The following is a 19,773-nucleotide window of genomic DNA, read 5'->3' as shown; positions in this document are numbered from 1 at the left end:
TCATCCATTTTGGATAGAAGAATCAAGACACTTCAATGTAAGCTTCTATTTATTTATTTATTTATGAAATATTTTGTATTTGTTTTCCATAAACTAGACTTGCAATTAGGGAAAACTATACATAACAAGTGTGTCAGTTAAACTCCTTTCTGTGTGCTAATGAAGTGAAGTTGAATCCTATGGCTTAGYTTGAACTATGTGGCACAAATTGAGCTGCTTTAGTAGTATGAGGCCCTGGGTCGTCATAGCTGCATGGAGAATTGATCCTATTATCTGAGAAATATGCAATTTGAGAGCACAGTTCATTTGTAAAGGTTTTATTTTAGAAATGCATTGAACAGAATAATAATTAAATTGCTTAAATTTATATTTAGAAGAACTGGCGTAGGTCTTTTTTTCCTCTTTTTTTGGCAAGGAAGTATATTGTAACTAGTGGGCACAAAAGTAAAAATTAATTCTCTTGCATACTCGAGAATTAATTATTTTAGGAGAAAGTGTTAAGAGTCAGTATTTTACAGTTTATATAAGCAACTATTTAGTGTGTATTTCTATTTGTAGTTTAAATACAGGACYTTGAAAAGCATTTCTGAGCATTTTTAGATGTTGGAAAGACATGCCAACCTTATCTTGAAATTATATTGAGCTGCGATTTTTTTCAAAGGAATTTTTGTCATATTGAATACCTGTTTTATTAGCAAAGCATTAAGATCTTAGAAAAAAAAAAAGAAAAAAGAAAGGAAAAAGAAAAGCAAACACTGCATTAAAGGAAAAGCTAAGCTGTAGTTAGAGGGACATTAAAAAGTTCCATAGTGATTTACATTAATAAAAGTAAAATATTTGGTTTTACACATAATCTTGCTCTGCTTTATGCTGCAAACTTGTATCTGTGGATGGTATTGCCTACAATTTCCATTCATCAAGGTAATTTATATGCCATTTTTAAAAACTATGAAACATTTAATTGTATATGAGAAAAAAATTACAAAATTATGAAGTCATCGTAACTGTCTGAGATATTGTATTACATTAATCAATAAATGCAGTGATCAAAAAGATTTACCAAATCTTGTTTACAGACAATACTGACATGCATCTGAAACAGTGTATTAAATAGCTGCCTTGAGCTCAACACCTCACAAAATTTATTTGCTTAATATTTTATCTGTATTAGTCATATAGAACTGAATTMTATACTGACATCAATACTAACTAAATTAATTTTCCTGAAGTAAAATGAGGAAATAAAATCTACAGCCATAACACCAACTTTAATAATCAACATCTGGTCTTCTTAAATTAGCTGAATTTAAGTTGTCTGAAGTTATTCAATTKCTATTCAACTCCTGTTTAGTTTTCCACACTAGACATAAGTTCTGGTTTAAAATACTTCTTATATCTCTGTCTTATAGTTTAAAGCTGGATATTATTCAATTCAAAAAGCAGATGGCCCTGTCTCCTTTTGCACCACCTCATTGTCCTTATCTAACAATAAAAGTTCCCAAAGTTCAGTTTATAAATTAGCCATTTGCTTATAAAGATGATGTGACAAGGAAGTGGTGCCACATTAGTAATTCTTCATGTGATGAATTGAGGGACTGAATCTAATAAATTAGTTGTCGAGTATTACTTTTAATTATCTCTGAAGAAGGCGAGCTGTGTTGTTTTAGGAGCTACGGAAATTCCTCTCCCTTGATGCCATGCTGGCATTTTGGCCAAATTGGCTGAGTAGTTTTTCAAGAATTAATTAGCTTCCTCTGGTTCTTTGCTCTTTTAAGTGTTTTAGCCCCAATGGAAATAGACTGGACATTTAGYAGCAACTAAATCAACAGTCTTTTCATCAGGAACGTGCTTTTTGTTTTGCGTGGTATTRCCTCCTATATGTGTTCAGATCTATTTTTGATCCTGAGCAGTCCACGGAGCTGAGAATTCAGTCTGACCTCGCCACACGTGCTGTCTTTGCCGTGTTTGTGCATGACGCTGCCCAAGGCTGCCTGGCGCCGGGTGGGTACCAGCACTGCATCTCAGAAAAGGCAGCCTGTCCTTCATGGGATCACAAGGGAGACTGAGTGTTTTTCCTAGCTGCAACTGCACCCTGCTGTGTGCTCCTGTATTTTTTTTTTTTTAATGATTTGCTTTAGGAAATGTGCACACACCAAGTAGTCAGTGTTTTCCTGAAAGACTTGCTGTATCACTGTACCCAACCGCTGCTCTGCACTGGGCAGGGAAAACATGTCAGACTCGCTGCACGTGGGGGAAATGAGCTGATACTTAGAAGGAGAGTTGGAGAAGGGCTTTTATTGAAAGGGATAAATGGGYCAGAAGTCAGCGAAACAGTGGCAGAGATGTTGAGCTGTTTGACACAATATTGAAGAGCTAAGGATATTCTATTTGACAGTCTTTGTCTTCTGCATGCAGAAGACAAATTTAATGCCAGTAGCAGTCCCTCTTAAGGTTTCCATGGGTGCTGTCTGGAACAAGAGTGGCCAAAATCAGAGCAGAAAATAATAGCAATCAAACAAAGGTGGGACAGTGCTTGAAGTGGTACCCTGGCCTGCTTGTTGTTCTGCAGCAGTACAGTCAGGCAGGACCAGGGTGGGGACAAGCCATGGGCTAGGGAAATAGAAAAATGGTCTCATCCTCTAAAAAAACCCTCAGAGCTGAGTTTAGAAACCAGGACACTTCAATAAAATAATTTGCCTGTTTGTTAGTGGCTTTTGCTTTGTTTGCCTCATTCCTCTCTATTTTTGGCTGAAATGGAGGATGGCAGGAAGTTATTGCTTAGTCAGAGGGAAGTGGTAGTGGACTGTGCAGTAGCTCTACCTGTGTGCATATAATTGAATTGGCTTTAATTGGCATTTTGTGCACACACTGAGTTGTTGTGCATTATCTAATCATAGATTCTTTATTAATCACGCAGGATGAATCCACCTAGAAAAGAGCAGATGTTAGGCTGTAGGGAAAGGATGAAAAGCTTTTGCTTATTTGTTGTCAAAGATGGGTACTAAGTGGATCAGAGAACTGTGTAAAGAGAAGGGATGAATAAGGCAGCGAGGATAAGTTAAGACTTGTCTCCTGCCAGTACTCCTGAGCAAAGTTGTTTACAAAGACCAGTCACTGCATCAAAGTCAGAAAACTTACTAACCACTTCTGATATTTATCTTTGTACTTAACTTTGCAAATATAAGTATCTTTTAAAGTAGTTTTGTACACAGCTTCATACAACATAGATCTGTTGCATATGTTATGCCTGCTTTTGGAGGAACTTAAGCAAGATTGGAAAAAGAGCAGACAACTGATATTGAAGTTACATTTTATATCTGCCGTCATATAGATTATTGTATCCCTTTCTCAACATCCCCAAATTCTGAGTGCCCTTTGGATCTAATCAATAATGYTTCCAGCATTTATTATTAATCATGCTGTAGTTCAAATCTGTCTGTGATGTGGCAGTCAGAAACAGCGACAGACTACTAGAATTCATCAAACTGCTTATTTCAAGCTTAGAAACATCTCAGAGCTGTTAGGAGTCCTCTGCTCTCAAACTGTAGGCACTGTAATTCAGTTGTAATCATCTTTGGCAGTTCAAAAGTTGSTGTTCTGGCTTGGAAACAGATTTTGGCACTTGATCTTTTGTGGTGGTGGTGTTTTTTTTTCTTCTCTCTATAAGCAAAATACAAATGAAAAAATAATTTTATGTAATACTGGTAATAATACAGCTTTCCCGAACAAAGTGTGTCGGAGGTACGACTAAATGGACTTTAAGTAAATATGTAATAACTCTGTTAAGCTTAAGCTTAAGGGAAATTAAGAAGCCAGCACTAGAAGATGGTTCTTTAATTTGTGGGACTATTTGTTTACTAGTTTCTTCCAAAGTGGACTTGTTAGTGCACTCTAAATAATAGACATCAAAGTGGCTTCATCTTGCCTGGATTATAAGAATGAATAATAAATGATGATGATGGGTTAARGGGAGATTTTGAGTAAATTTATTACTAAATGCCATTTTTTTTCTGCTAAAATTGGYCAATATCCTCTGTAACATTTCTTTTTTGTGCTTGTTTTCCTTTTACGATTTTACACTTCGCCATATGAGAATTTAAGTAAACTTAAATAAAAGGAGTTGCAAAACTGGGCTTTGAAACTTGCAATCAAGCTCTCTATAAGTGCTTCACCTATTATTGAATATTTTAACATATTGCTGCTTAACAAATGAAATTTATCTTTTCCACTATTGCAAGGAGTTAAAAAAGTAACTCAATTAAAGTAGCTTAAAGTAAGCTTGTAGTAACCTTTGTATCTCTATCCTACACTGCTTCATAAGGTCATTTTTTTTGTTCCCAGCCTTTGTGCTTAARTGGGATGATGATATTTTAGGCTGTTATACGACCATTTTCTTTTTGTCCAGAATTATGGGCATTATCCAGCGTTATTCAGTATTAACYAATATATGGTTCCTGGATTTGTCTTAGACATTTTTATTATGATGACTCTCTGTGGAGGAAGGTGAATTAGCCATGCCTGCAGGATATAGACTGTTTATGATGGTACAGTATGATACACAGGGGAGGGTATTGCTACATTCCTGTTGTATATAAACCCTAGGTGGAAATGGAAATGAGGTGACTGAGATTTTATTGCACTCTTGACAAGAAAAGTACAGGAGAACTGGAGGAAAAAAAGGTCTGGAGTGAATCTGTCCAGTAAAGAGAATTGAAATTATTTGATAGGAATGGAGTCATATTTGGAAGTTTATATAAAGAGTAGATGAGCATGCTTTTTTTTTTTTTTTTTTTAGTTCAATTTAAATTGAGGTGATTCAGTTACTCCAAGTACATTATGCACATAAGGAGCATGCGGTATTTTATCCTACTAAATTATGAGTAGCAGAGCAAGTACCAATGTTGATGAGTGCCTGGTGGCAGCTGACACTAGATAAATAAAATTGTATTAAGTGTTGCATTTGTGACCAAGGATGACTTCCCATGAGATGACATAGATGGAAATTGTTTTGGCCTTCATTTAGGAAGTTGTGGAGAGGAAATTTTTCAGGGAAGAGGTGTGCTAATGAAATAACCCACAGGGGTAAGAATATTGATGTTTAGTAAGCTGGAGACGTCCGATAGAACAGATGCTTCCAGAAAGCCCAGTGACAGTAGCTTTGTCCCAACATTGCTTTAGGCATCAAATTGAACCACAAATGGCAGAAGCGTCACCAAGTTAGCAACTGATAATTTTGTCTTCACAAGCTAATAAAGGAAAMCAGATGAAATTGCATTCAGTGGTCATAGTGCTGCTCCTGTGCCACATAGTGCTACATATATTGCTTCTGGTTTTCTATTTCTGTAAATACAATGAGGGACAGCCATAATTTCTCTGAATTTCAAGTCTTACTTGGACTTTTTAAATAGACTGCCCTTTGTGGCACCTAGATGATAAGTTGTTGATCAGGTATAAGATGAAAAACCAAGTTATCTGCATACTGCAATTAGCCTCAAAGTCTTGAAAGTAGAACAAGAATATGTTGTTCCCAATATACATACCAGTTTCTCAAACATCCCTGTATATTGAGAATACTTAGTGAAAGGAAGCCTTGCAAAATCAGCAGCTACAGCAAGATGTTTTTGCACAGTAATAAGAAGATATTATCACAGACAGGTAGTAACAGAAGATGTTCGGGATATTGTACACGGCATGTGTTGATGAAATACAATTCGGGCTACTAATAAAAAGACTGTGAAATTAGACATTTTCTATAATCATAGAAGAGTTATGGTTTGAAGGTATTTTTGGAGATCATCTAATCCAACTGTCTGCTCTTGAAGAGGGATGAACATCCAATTGGGCAGAACGAGCTTCCCTGGGATCTTACAGGAACACTGTGGTTACTTTAAAATAAAAGTGTCCTGCACTTCTCCTTAGAGAAGTTCCATTGGGTCTAAATGAAGTAATGGAAGAGTTTCTCAGACCTGCTCTGTAATGTAAAATGAATGTTTGAGGTTGCAGGCTAACCTTGGCACTTCTTTTAAAAAAAAAAGTAAAAAGTAAGAAAATAAATAAAATTCTAGCCTTTGCAGTTGATGAAGTAAAAGTAAAGACTTTGGGAGGTCAAGATAAAGATTTTTCCTATTTTGGCACTACTAAACTGATAATAAGATATTTGTGTATATTTGAGTCTAACAGCAAAACAAAAATAACATCCCATATTAGACATTTAGTTTTTGAATAGAAATGAAGAGACTTATTTGTGCAAAACTTTGAGCATCATTATTTAAAAATATGAAAGGAAGGTAATGGACAGGATGTGGCATCTTAAATGTACAATACAAAAAGCTATTGAAATTTAAATTTCAGAAAGAAGGGTAAAGTTGATGTGGCAGTAATATATYTCTTTTAGGACACATCCACTTTCCCTAACAGGCTACTTCCTAGTAAAAACTTTCCTTGTAGAGATGAATGCATCTCCAACATGGAATTATAAAACTTCTGCAGATATTTTGCAGGTTGCTGTAATCTGGGTACTTTCCCAGAATGATACTAGCCTGGTAATGATTTTAGGAATACTGATCCTATTAAATATACAGCTTTCAAATATACATTTAATGAGATGTCTGTCTACTTCATTCACTGCATGTGCTTCATTGGCTTATATAAAGATTTTAGTAAGATCTGAGAATTTCAAACAAAGCTTCAGAGATGTGTGCAAATGAATATTGGAAATCTGATAACATTAAAACAATGAGTACCTTCAGGAAATCACCTGAAAGATCAGCATTTCAGCAGCCATTCAGAATTACAGTGGAGTTAATTTTGGTAATTTGATAGTAAAATCTTTATTCTCACATTACTTCAAAGTGTTCTTTTTGTCTTGTACCTAATTCCAAAAATAGATGCCTGTGCATATATTTTGAGCTTTTTTTTAATGGGCTTTTGAATTCCTTGAAGGATAGCAATGCATTGTGAGTAATATTAAATCCAGATACATAAAATGTAAGGATCTAGATGGAAAATATTCAGTTAAAGAGCTTTTCTGCCACTGGATTTACTTCCACGAGCAATTCAAAATCGAAAAGTAATTTAACTCAGTCGTTATAGGAAACACACAGAAATTAAGCCCTTCTCCATCGTCCCCCTTTCTCTCCAGTATTGGGAGAGGACCTAGTGAAGAGAGACACTAGAATTTTGGTACACTTAAAATTATCTTATTAGATAAACTTGGCATGTTCTGACTAGTTCTGCACCACTAGCCTTTTTCAGTTTGCAGTCCTACCACTGTTTATCAGAGCAATTATTCTATGGTTTAAATTTTACTTCCTTTTTTTGAGGAAAGAAATTGACACACAAGATTTTAAGAGTAAGAAAAAAAAGTTTAAAAAATGTAAGGCAAGGTAGCAAGCACTGTAGAAAGCCAGTAAGTGCGTCTGAGGTCTATGCCTTTCAGACTAATGAAACACTGATCAATCTTCTATAATACTTTTGGAAACATCTGCTTAATTAGAGTGGATTGAAAATTGACAGGCATGAAGTGATACCTTTGATAAGTAATCTAAGGTTACTTAGGAACTACCTAAAAATACATTTGGTTAAAATTAAAAAAGTCACAAAAAAAAAAAAAAAAAAAAAAGAGACCCTTCCTATATAGACTTACATTTAAACTGGAGAAGCTGAAAGAAGAAAAAAACCTTTAAGCCCTTTGTAAGAACATCCTAGAGCCTGACCATGCATTGATTTATATTGGATATAGCTTTAGTGTATGTCAGCAAATACAAGTAGATAAACAACTGGTAGCAAGAGCAACTCAGAACACATGAAAGTCAAACACCTTATTTATGTGCTGAAAGCTTCGAAGCCCAACTGCTGTGTACCCGTCTTTCACATATTTTGTGCCTGGGCTCAGAATCAACAGCAGGGAAGTGCTCAYATGTATGGATTTATAGAATAATTCATATCCAAGTGGAAAGGATGTGAACTTAAACAGGATGAGAAAAATGAAGCAGATATTTTTTTAAGTGAGGAAGAGAAGGAAATCTTTAAAATGCCTTAAATTCTGTAATGATGGCTTTCCCTCAATCTATCTAGTGTGTTTCGCTGTTAAGTTTTGTCATAGATTAATGTCTGTGTATATTAAAAAAAATCTTTTTCTAGTTGAAAGTAACACTTTATGGAAATATAATCACTATCTATCAACGTATGTAGTAGGCATAATATTTCTTACAATAAAGAATAAGATAGGGATTATAACAACATTTTTTTATTTTGCCAGAATGCGGAAATTTCTGTTTTTGAAGTAAACATTCGCTTTGTGGGTGGACTCCTTTCAGCTTACTATCTTTCAGGAGAAGAGGTAAGATATCTTCATGTATTATTTGAAATATTATGATCCAGATATCTAGTCACCACTTTTATTTTTCAGAAATAAACCGGTTTATATCTTTGAAAATTTGATTTGTCTAGGAAAACCCTCTCTGCTATATTTTCTTGCTTTTCTCCATGCAGTTGCTTTGTGTGTTTTTTTTTTCCACTCCATTCAAATCACACCAAGTGGGTTTTGTGTTCGAAAATATAAGTATGAAGTGCTAATGCTGCACTGGTGGATTTGGTATAGGGGTACCTGCTACTCAAATCATCTCAGTGAATGCCCTTTTACTAATAAACTACACCTCTGAAAAAGATGTTGGCCTTTCTCATGAGTTTGAAATGTCAACTAAAAAGAAAAGATGGGTTAAGAAAGAAAATAACTGGTAAGTCTATGCATGTGAATATCCTTAGAGCATTAATCTCCAATTAATCTCTATTGCCTCCTCAGTAATGAGTTTCAAAGGTTCTATCACAATGCCTGTCATGCTTTCTGGAGAGGATGAAGCAGCAATTTTGTCTAAGAGAGTTGACTAATGCAGTTATTTCTGTAATAAATTTACAGAGGCCTGCACTGTCACATGTACTCTGATATTTCACATTTTTGGCCTGGCACTTAGTCCTTAATTTTACTGAGTTAAATTCTTGTTYCTCATTGATGTATTATAATAATGCTCTATAGTAGGAATAACACAGATGAAAACTCTGTAATCATAAGCTGAATTTACCATTGGATTTCTTTAAATCCAAACCAATTATTTGTGCAAACTCCACAAAAGCTTAAAATTGTGTAATTTTCTTTTATACATTACTTTCCTAAGTATTAGGTAAAGTTCTCTTTGGCAACTATCATTTCAATTATCTTAAAAATCTGCAGTTTATGAGTTGTTAAAATTCATTACCATGTCAAAGTAATATACTTGGAAAAGTAGTTTTGAGGTGATAGTCTCTGTGATGTTTATATGAGTACACTAAACTTACCTACTGCTTATTTTTCATGTTTCTGTTCTCAGCACAAATAGTATGGAAAAGATGTAAATGTTTTAAATGTATGTTTTTCATATTTTAAAATACTTAAAGTATTCTGGAAAAAAATCACCTTTGACTTGTTTTGAAAATGAACAAAAATGAGAAAGGATAAGTAGTTGGTGTCATATTTACTACAAATTGTTTTTCCTAATGCCTTATCTTTGGCCTTTGAAGGAAATTGTTGTCTTTCTACAGTTATTTGGCAAACAAGGAATAAGCATAAAGAAAAGATTTTAAAGGCTCYTGCTTTCCACTAGTTATCTCTTTCACTGCAGATTTACTTCTCATAACCTGTAGTGAACTTTTTCCATATAACCTATAGCTGAATTTTAATTAACTGGTTGTGACAGATGTAGGGATTGCTTCCTGGCAAACAATGAGCTGATAGAGGACACTAAGACCTTTAAATTAAGTGGCGAATGACTGCCAAGAAATGCCTGAACAATTCGTCATCAGTGCTGTTAAGTTTGTTTATATGTTGATGGTTTATATCTTGTGTCTGTTGATGTGCAGTAGCTTCTTTTAAATAATTTCTAGTCATAGCTTCTCAACCACCCCTCCACCTTCACCCCTCTTGGACTAGATTTGTAGCCATACTGATGTTAAATAAGACTATTGGACAAAAGAAATGAGGAAGTGGTACATTCACACGACACATAATTAAGTAGAGCTCTTTGCCGTGGGTTTTTTGACACTTGATGTCAAATCTCAGTATGAATGGACTCATTCATAGAAGGAAAATGGGCTCCTCAAAATGAAGATGAAATGTTTAAGTGGGGAGGGCTCTGAGCCCCTGCAGGCTGCAAGGATACCATCCATGCCTGGCACTTCTTAATGCTTTCGTAGACACCTACTGTCCAAGGCAGAACGATGGTCCAGACTTCATGTTCCTAAACTAGTAGTTGCAAGAATGCCTTGAACACTTGAACTATGCATGCTTGCTCCTGGACCTCTTACATTTTTCTTTTACCTTTCCCAAAATTAGGGAAACTCTCTTGATACAAAAGCCAGCTTGATTCAGCCAGCTGCTGAACAGAGGAAGACTGACTGACTGCAACTCTTCTGATGACAGTGCACCCATGCAGTGGTGTGACATCCCCTTGCTGCATAAGCCTTTTCCTCACTAGTGCTGCTGACAGGCTGCAAAAGGCCTAAGCACCGGAATCTGACTGCCCACACAGAAAGCATATCTTCCTTCCTCTTTAATCCATTATTGGGCCTCCCTAAGATTTTGGAACAGTGTATAGGAAAACTATGGAGTATTAATCTTTCTCAGCAGAAAGTTCATAATATTCTCTAACTTATATTTGCTGTGCTCACTTGCCAATATCCCACAGAGACCAGACACAAGAGAGAGAACCAGGAGAGAGGAAGACTTTCCACTGGCTGAGGAGGATGAGGTTAGGGAGTATTTAGGCAAATTGGACACCCATAAATCTATGGGCCCAGATGGGATGCATCCCAGAGTGCTGAGAAAACTGGCAGGAGTTGTTGCTTAGCCGCTCCCCATTATCTGTGAGAGGTCCTGGAGAGCAAGGTTGGTGCAGAAGGACTGGAAGAAACCAACATCACTCTAGCCTTCAAAAGGGGCAAGAGAGAGGAGCCAGGAAACTACAGGCCAGTCAGCCTCACCTCTGTCCCTGGAAAGGTGATGGAGCAGCTCATCCTAGAGCGCATTTCTAGGCATGTAAAGGGAATGAAGGTGATCAGGAGTAGTCAGTATGGATTCACGAAGGGGAAGTCGTATTTGACAAACCTGATAGCCTTCTATAATGGGATGACTGGCTGGCTGGACAAGGGAGAGCCGTGGATGTTGTCTACCTTGACTTCAGCAAGGCTTTTGACACAGTCTCCCATTACATCCTCTTGAAAGCTCTGGAARTGTGGGTTAGAGGAGCGGACAGTGAGGTGGATTGAGAAGTGGCTGGATGGCAGAGCTCAGAGGGTGGTGGTAAATGAGACCAAACCCAGCTGGAAGCCTGTGGCCAGTGATATCCCCCAGGAGTCAGCATTGGGCCCAGTGCTGTTCAACCTGTTCATCAAGGACTTTGATGAGGGCACAGACGACACCCTGAGCAAGTATGCAGACGACACCAAGCTGGGTGGAGTGGCCAACACTCCGGAGGGCTGTGCTGCCATCCAGAGGGACCTGCACAGGCTGGTGAGTTGGGCAGAGAGGAACCTCATGAGGTTCAATAAGGACAAGTGCAGGGTCCTGCACCTGGGGAGGAATAACCCCAGGCACCAGTACAGATTAGGGGTCGACCTGCTGGAAAGCAGCTCCACAGAGAGGGACCTGGGAGTCCTGGTTGACACTAAGTTAACCATGAGTCAGCAGTGTGCCCTCATGGCCAAGAAGGCCAATGGGATCCTGGCCTGCATCAGGAGGAGTGTTGCCAGCAGGTCAAGGGAGGGGATCCTGCCCCTCTCCTCAGCTCTGGTGAGGTTGCACCTGGAGTATTGGGTGCAGTTCTGGGCTTCTCAGTACAAGAGGGATGCAGAGCTTCTAGAGAGGGTCCAACAGCGAGCAATAAAGTTGATTAAGGAACTGGAACATCTCTCATATGAAGAAAGGCTAAGCAAACTGGGCCTATTTAGCCTGGAGAAGAGATGTTTGAGAGGAGTTTTGATCAATATGTATAAATACCTGAAGGGAGAATATAGGGAGGAAGTGGCCAAGCTCTTCTCATTGGTGGCCAACAATAGGACAAGGGGAAATGGGCATAAGCTGAAACACAGGAGGTTCCATCCCCAGGTGAGGAAGAACTTCCTTCCTGTGAGGGTGCCAGAGCCCTGGCACAGGCTGCCCTGGGAGTTTGTGGAGTCTCCTTCTCTGGAGATCTTCCAAACCTGCCTGGATGTGACCCTGTGTCCCGTGCTCTGGGTGGCCGTGCTGAAGCAGGKGACTGGACTAGATCATCTCCAGAGGTCCAACCTTAACCATTCTGTGATTCTGTGAGTGACAAAAATAATTGTTTGTACTTCTGAATTACATTTCTGTGGTTAATGATGCAAAGCTGCACCATATTTTATGTCCTGTAATCATTTCTAAGTCTAACTAATCATGATTAGATAATATTCTGTCATACTCAGAAAATGCTAAAACATCTCACTCTCATAATAGTTCATTCAGATAAAGGCACCAATGTGACTAATTTAAGAAATGAACAAATGGAATATTCTGCCTGCTGATAAGCACGTGCTGCTCAATTTCAAATAGAGCTATGAGATGCTTTGTTTTTCACTTCCTAGAATTTGTGTCTTACTGGAATTAATTTAAACTCTATAAAGTCCAAGAACAGTGTCATACACGTTACATCACATTTTTTTAATGATTTTGCTTAAATACAAGCTAGAAAAATTGCAGTCAAATACTAAACTTAGTTGGGAAATTGCTACCAAGAGCTTTTCTTGAAACTAGATTTTCTGTTATCTTGCGACTTAGTATGACCTTATGAATATTTACACTGTAAAGGAAGATGCTTGGTAAAAGGGAAGAGTGTTAAAAACTACTCTGGTATTTTTCAATTTGACTATAAATTTCCAGTATGCAAGAAGGAGTGAAGAGTATTGTCTACAAGTTCCCCTCCTCTGAAAAATACTGAAAACAAGTTGCTCTCTTCTGTTTTTTTTTCTCTTATTTATAACACACTTCCATATGCAGTGTCACAAAGAGATAGTTCTTTTATCTTTGGAGAAAAACCATATTATGCCCTTTAACAGCAGCAAAGTCATGGAAATGAACAGAAAAAAAAAGAATCAAATTTCATCTTCTGTTTGATATTTAATTCTAATGGTATCTATAAGAATCAAATATCAAATACTTTTGCTATACATAGCAAAAGTAATTTTAATGGTATCTGTAAGAATCACTTTTGCTATGTAATAGCAGGGGCTGTCTTACTGAAGGCTGGTTCTATAGTCAGGTATGTTACATGGGCAGAAATGGAAGCTTTCAAAGGCAGTTAATGTTTGTATTGTTTCTTTCCATGGTGTGAAGCAGAAATGTGACAGAAGTTTTTACTCTGGTACTATATCCGGTTGAAGGAATGGGAATTTTCTCTGATCAGGATGAAGAAGTATATATTTTCCTGTTGATAGCTATCAGACTCCATAAGTTTCATATATTGTTCTCTACCAACTTTTAATCAAAGCAAAAAGTGAAAAAGTGATTACATGTCACTTACTCAGAAATATCCATATATAGAATAGGGGTTGCAGTGCAATTTTTTGACCTTGCTTGATGATTTTGGCCTCCTGTCTGGCTTCAGGCTTAATCATTGCCCACTTAAAGCAGTCATCTATCAGTGATGATACTGCTGTCTTATTAGTGAGAGGCAGACAAGAAATAATGATGCAGATGCTATTGATCTTTAGCTGCTTTTGCCAAGCTGATCACAAACACTGCTGACTTCAAAGAGTACTTGGATAGTACAGAATTTGCCTGTAATTATTTTTATCTGGCTCATCCTCCCTTCTAGATGTTTCTCTTCAGTGGAATATTTATTTCAATAAATACAAAAATTTATCTAACTCATCATTTTGCTAAATCCTGAAGAGTAATGGGGCAGAGTTTGCTACGTGTAGAAGGGTATTGGCCTGTTTCCAATTAGTAATGTAGGTTCAAAAAGAGATCCTCAGGGGTTCTTATCTGACCAGTGTGAGAATTGACCACATGTTTTATCTTCTGCTTCCTTTCACTTAACTTCACACTAATTGAACAAGAGGACTTTCCTTTTATGTCCCGAAAACTTGATTTCTAGTGCTGCTTGAAGCTACAGGCATATTGTATCAGCTTGATCACTTCTGTATGCATGATACTTAATCCCTACTTAACTTTCCTCAGATTGGCAATAGAATTCCATATTTGTCCGTATTTACTAGAAAGTAGAAGTTTGCAATTGCCTGTAGTTTTCTACGGCACTGTTTTAAAATTTGGGTCATTTTTGCCACCTACCATCCATCTGCTGACACTTTAAATGAAACATCAGTACTTTAACAGCTCAATGTTTTAGTTCCTTTAAAGCTCTGAAATGATCTTGATAATGCTTTGGTTTTATTGATTTCTTTTCTTTAAACCCTTATTTCATAGGATCCTAAAGTCGTTCATCTTGAACAGGATTGCAAAAGGTCATGAAGTCCAACATCAGTATTCTCGCTGGGCAGGTCTTTGGGAACCTGCCCACACTTTTCAAGATTAAATACTGCAAAGTTAGCTTTTGCACAATGTCTTTGTTTCACACAGTGCTTATTTAACAACATACATACATAAATAGAAATATTTACACACATACACACAAACATACATAACTATGTATAATTGTTCCTTTTAGCTCACTGGCAAACTCCATATTTCTCAGTTTCTTATTCCCTCCCTCCAGCTGCTATTTTTATAACTTTGTATAGCTTCCCTCAATAATCATTTTTATCCTACTTAAAAAAAAAACCAAACTTATCAGAATTTGTACCTTTTCATGCTCCTTATTTGGACAAAATGCACTTTTGTTTTTAATTGCCTTCTTTACTCTCAGACCAAAATAAGATAGTAATCATCTGAGTCTTTCAATTTAAGAATCTTTTAGCCGTGAACCTTCTTATTTTACTGAGTGGTCTCCATCTTACCTCCGAGCACTCTACCAGTTCAGCTGTTCCTTTGAGCTAGTTCATTTCAACTAGTCTTCTTGATTCTCTTTCATTTCTCTTAAATGTTACTGAGGTGAACATTTTGTTTATAAGATGTTGGATTTGGATTGGAGCGTATGGTCACTCTTAGTTTCTCTTTGGTTAACAGCACACTGGACTTAACCAAATGCTACCCTTATAGTCTCCTGAGTGAATCCAAGAAGCAGTCACTGCAATGTGTAAAAATACAGTTTATATCTCACCCTGACACAACATTTTACAGTCTAGGCAGGGACAGAGAAGGGTGTAAAATCTCCCATAAGTGTTTCTTACAATTATGGTCTGTGTAATTTCCATTAATATTTCAATGACCTTCAATAGACCTAACACTTCTCTTTCTGTGCTAACTGCATGAAAATATACTACAGTGCAGTTATATTCTCACTCTTATATAGGTTTTCCTGATCCCCAAACCTGCCTCATTCCTAATAGTTCTGGACCCTTTCTGCCTGTGCTTCTTGTTCAGCTGCTCTGTGCAGCTCTGCCCCACACATAATACTGAGGAAGCGGCAAAGAACAGTAACACAGAAATACACACTTTCAGTCTCCTACTAGATTTAAATTTTGCTTCTCAGTAGTTCCACCTCTTCCCTCTCCTTTGCAGTTACTGATATCCACAAATACAAGCCATGGCTGGGAACTTCTACCAGGCTGTAAGGAGAGTTTCCAAAGCCTCCTGGAGCCTGTCACCATTGCATCAAGCAAGCAACACACCCCTAGTTCTGCCAACACGCACGCACGCATACATGCATGCATGCATGCATGCATGCACGCACGCACACACACACACACTTTTTTTTTCCTCATAACAAAGCCCCTCCGGCCGACTGCATTAATATAAAGTGAAAACTGGTGATTCACTTTAATTCCGGGAATTGCTGACTGCTGGGGCTCAGCAGGAGGTAGGTGTCTCTTTCGGCTGTCTGCCGTGAGCCGGAATATCTACAGCAGTGGGGAAGAAAGAACTAGAGTGATACCTGTTTCAGTTCAATACAAAACTAGGATCCAGTGCCCCGATTCTGGTCTGAAAAACACGAGTTTAGGGCTCTGACTACCAATTTTATTTCTAATGGTTTCCTTTAGCATAAATAAAAGGAGTTTGTGTGTGTTGGGAGAGTTTTTATTTGTCTGTTTTTCTTTAATTTGTCCCAAGACAGGCTTAGACATCATGTCTTTACATTCATGCATTGAGTTTGAAAAGAATAAACAAAAATGCTTCATCGTGCATTGGCTTTAACAAAAAATTCTTGCTCACCTCGGGCTACTCTGCTACCATGCTAAAGCTGGTAAATYGTAAGATAAGTTAGAAAGGAGAATGGATGATAATGAGAGCTAAGTAATATCTGATTCTGATTGTAACAGCTGGTTTGTTTGACGTGAACTTGTGAGCTATATTATCAAGTAGATTTCAAGCAGCTGGGAGGGAGCTGGTTTGCTTGTTCTGAGGATTTGGCTCTCAACCAGCCTCTGCAGTTTCTCTTGATTGTGGTTGTGCAGAACAGTTGGAGAGGGCATGCCTGCAAGGAAACCCAGTGCCAGTGCTCTCCTTCTAAGCAGCAGCACTTSTAAATAGCCCTGGAATAAGAATTTTTTGCCTATGTGCTAATATACTCTACAGAAGAAATTTCATTCTGCATTAACAGTCTGTCCAAAGACAACATGTACCCACAAAGAAATTCAGTCTTGGAGATAGCTCTCTTTCATGTATGTCATTATTCCGTTCTGTCATTTTGAAGCACCAAATACTATTGTAATAATAAAACCAAATAAGAGGAGAAGAAAGATGTGTTGCCTAAGAGTTGGTGACGTAGTCCTGTTTCCACATCTATTAGAAAATGCACCAGATACAATTAAGTATATTATTTTTGGCATTTTGCACGCAATGTTAAGATTATCACAAATATGCTGTCCACATCTAAAGAATTTTATATCTATATATATAAATATATATGTCACACACATATATGTACATATGCATACACACACCAAGAATCTGACCTATGTGGAAATGAAAGGAATAACAAAATATCTCAGCTACTGCTAACAGTMAAAGTAGATCAGTATTAATTTAGCCTTTTTAGTTATAGGCAAAATAAAATGTTTGGGAATGTATATATTTACATTCTCTCCACAAATGTACAACAAAAGGATAATTAGTCGTCTTAAGGGTAACAAATTGTACTACATTGTTGTACTGATGAGATCTTTTTTTCTCCAAAAAGTATTGGTAAAAATCATGCATTTAACTCAAGGCATGAAGTAGACTAGCTCGCTCTTAATATTTAGCCACTTTTTGTAAGATTCTGTTCCGTGCTGTGTCTCCATAGACTTGATTCTGATCCACAAGTTAATTTTAACTAAGTTAAGAATTAGGTAGAAATAGCCCTCCTCTCCTTTTTAGCTTTGAGAAGATAAAAGAGCAAACCATTCAGTAGAAGATTCCTGTCTTTTCATTCTGTAGGAAACTATTAAGATGTTTCATGAGATTTCCAAATTTGACTTTCTTAAAGAATCCTTCAACTTTTGAATCTCTTTGCAAAAAGTTTAATTACATCTAATAAAGAATATGTGAGAATTCTAAGTATTTTAAATATAAATCAACGGAATAGAAGTATATAATGAAATGGGAAAAAGTTCTCCTTTTAAAAAAATGAATCTAAACCTAAAATGGGCAGCAAATCTGCTTGCATGAAGGTCATAGAGTATTGCTAGGAAACTGTTTTGCAGTAGAGCCTTACTCTTTCTAAATGAAAGCATGAGATTCTGGACTGTGGGCTGGCATGTGGATATACACTGGAGAGAGGTTTTAAAAATGTTACTTTCTTCTTTTGTCTGACAGTGTCCTACACTCAGAATGTTTTTCCAAAAATGGTATCTCTTAGAGTATCCTAGGGAGAAACTGTGAGCCTGTTTTTTATTTCTGATGAGCTTTAAGAAAATAAATAGTTCTTTGTACTAGGTGTCTTGTATTTTTCCCTGGGATTTTATGACATGCATTGAGAGATACCAGAAAAAAGTGCTGGGGTACGACAAACACTTTATGAAGCTCCAGCAACAGGATAAACCTCATCAAATTTGCTGTTTGAAAGATCAGATTAGACATTCATTACAGAACACCACAATCTGTGCCACACACAGTCCTGCTGCTTCAAGCTAACTGAAGATCATTGAGCAAATTGAATGCCTCAAATCAGAACTAGACACCRTTGCTGCTTTTGCATGCAGTTCATGCCTTCAGTAAAAGGTACAGATAATAGCGTGTGTACTGCTGAAGGAACAGATATCCCGTTCATCTCCTTTGGATTTAGCAACGCGTCTTGCCCAGAAGATCAAATCTGAAACAGACCCAAACAAGGCTGTTGGCATTAAGTTAGAATCAAGTCTTGAGACTGATTTATGGAGAGGGCTAATTGGTCTGTACATCTTTTGGCAGAATCTATTGTTGATGCTTTTTCAAACAACAGAAATCAAAACTGAATGGAAAGATAAGAATGGAGATTTTTACCACATCTTCCAGTAACTGCAGGAATCCATGTGCTGGTTTTATGCCATTTGTTTGTAAAAATGCAACAGTTGTGTAACATTGATAAATGTTGTGGTTGATAAATGAGTGCAGTTCCTGTCTGTCCTGTGCCAAAAGCTTTCCTCTGCCATAGACAGACTGTATTTGCACCCTATGTGCAAATAATTGAGTTAGGAATTTGGAAAAGATGTTCACATGAAAAATGCCATGCCACTTCCAGCACAACTGATGCCAAGGGGAATTTGGGTATTTGGCAGGTGATTGTTCCTAACTAGAGCTGTCATAGAGCATATGAAAGACAAATCTTTGTTCTTCTCAAGCCAATGAATATATGTGCTTGTTAAGCAGACATTTAATTGCATAGTAAGGAGCAAGCTGCAAGCCTTTCTCAAGCAGAAGATTGGGAAGAGGATGAGTAAGATCATTTTCATCAGTATTTGAAGGACGAAAAAAGGAGAACATGGTGTGCCAGTGTTTCAGAGAAATCCATCTAGCTTTTATCAAGGAAAATTAATCTAGGAGAGAGCTAAACAGCAGATACAGTTTTTGACTCCTTGTTTATATTGCAAGTCTTTTGCCAATGAGTATGCAAGACTTCGTTGGTTTAATGCACAAAATACTATCATATAGAGATAGTGTAACCATTAGGAACATATTTACCATCACAGAGCTGCTAGTCAGCAGAGGTTATTGCATTTGAATGGGTATAGAGGTATATAGGCTGAAAAGGCATCCTTTGCACTTATCACATCTGGTGCTGGTACCAGAATTCATTAAATAAGCAGATTTAGTTTATGGAAACTATTGCTACCAAGCTGCATGTAGGAAAAGCTGGTTGATGCAGACGTGTTCTGCTTTTGTACTTCACAAGTGTTTTCTAATCAGCTACCTACCATTTAATTTTCTAGTAGTGCATAAGCGTGAGAGGTAAGGAGATAGTTAAGATATTGTGAAGGACTTGAGTTTTATGTTCTGGTGTCATGTTCAGCTGAGATACTCTCCACTCAAAACACATGTTAACCCACCTGACTTTGAATAGCCATTCAAATAATAATTAGATAAGAGAGATTCCAATTGTTCACCTACGTAAAGGCTCAAAAGCCTGCATAAAACCTGAGTAAACTGACTAAATCCCGTCAGCAAACAATGAAGAAACACTTCAGCAGAAGTTACTGGAGCAGCAGCAA

General features: G+C 37.2%; 1 protein-coding gene across 1 annotated transcript in view; it reads left to right on the top strand.

The window, feature by feature from the left end:
• Positions 1–19,773, top strand: part of MAN1A1 (mannosidase alpha class 1A member 1) — a 133,859-nt gene that overhangs the window by 45,132 nt on the left and 68,954 nt on the right. The window contains exon 4 of the mRNA XM_026044256.1: positions 8,261–8,341. Within this exon, the coding sequence (XP_025900041.1) occupies positions 8,261–8,341 (81 nt within the window). The remainder of the gene's footprint in view (positions 1–8,260; positions 8,342–19,773) is intronic.

Source organism: Nothoprocta perdicaria, unplaced genomic scaffold, assembly GCF_003342845.1.
Source record: "Nothoprocta perdicaria isolate Ctin4 unplaced genomic scaffold, notPer1 scaffold_356, whole genome shotgun sequence".
Lineage (NCBI taxonomy): Eukaryota > Metazoa > Chordata > Aves > Tinamiformes > Tinamidae > Nothoprocta > Nothoprocta perdicaria.
Note: the sequence above shows the minus strand (reverse complement) of the source record. Positions and strands in the feature narration are given on the sequence as shown.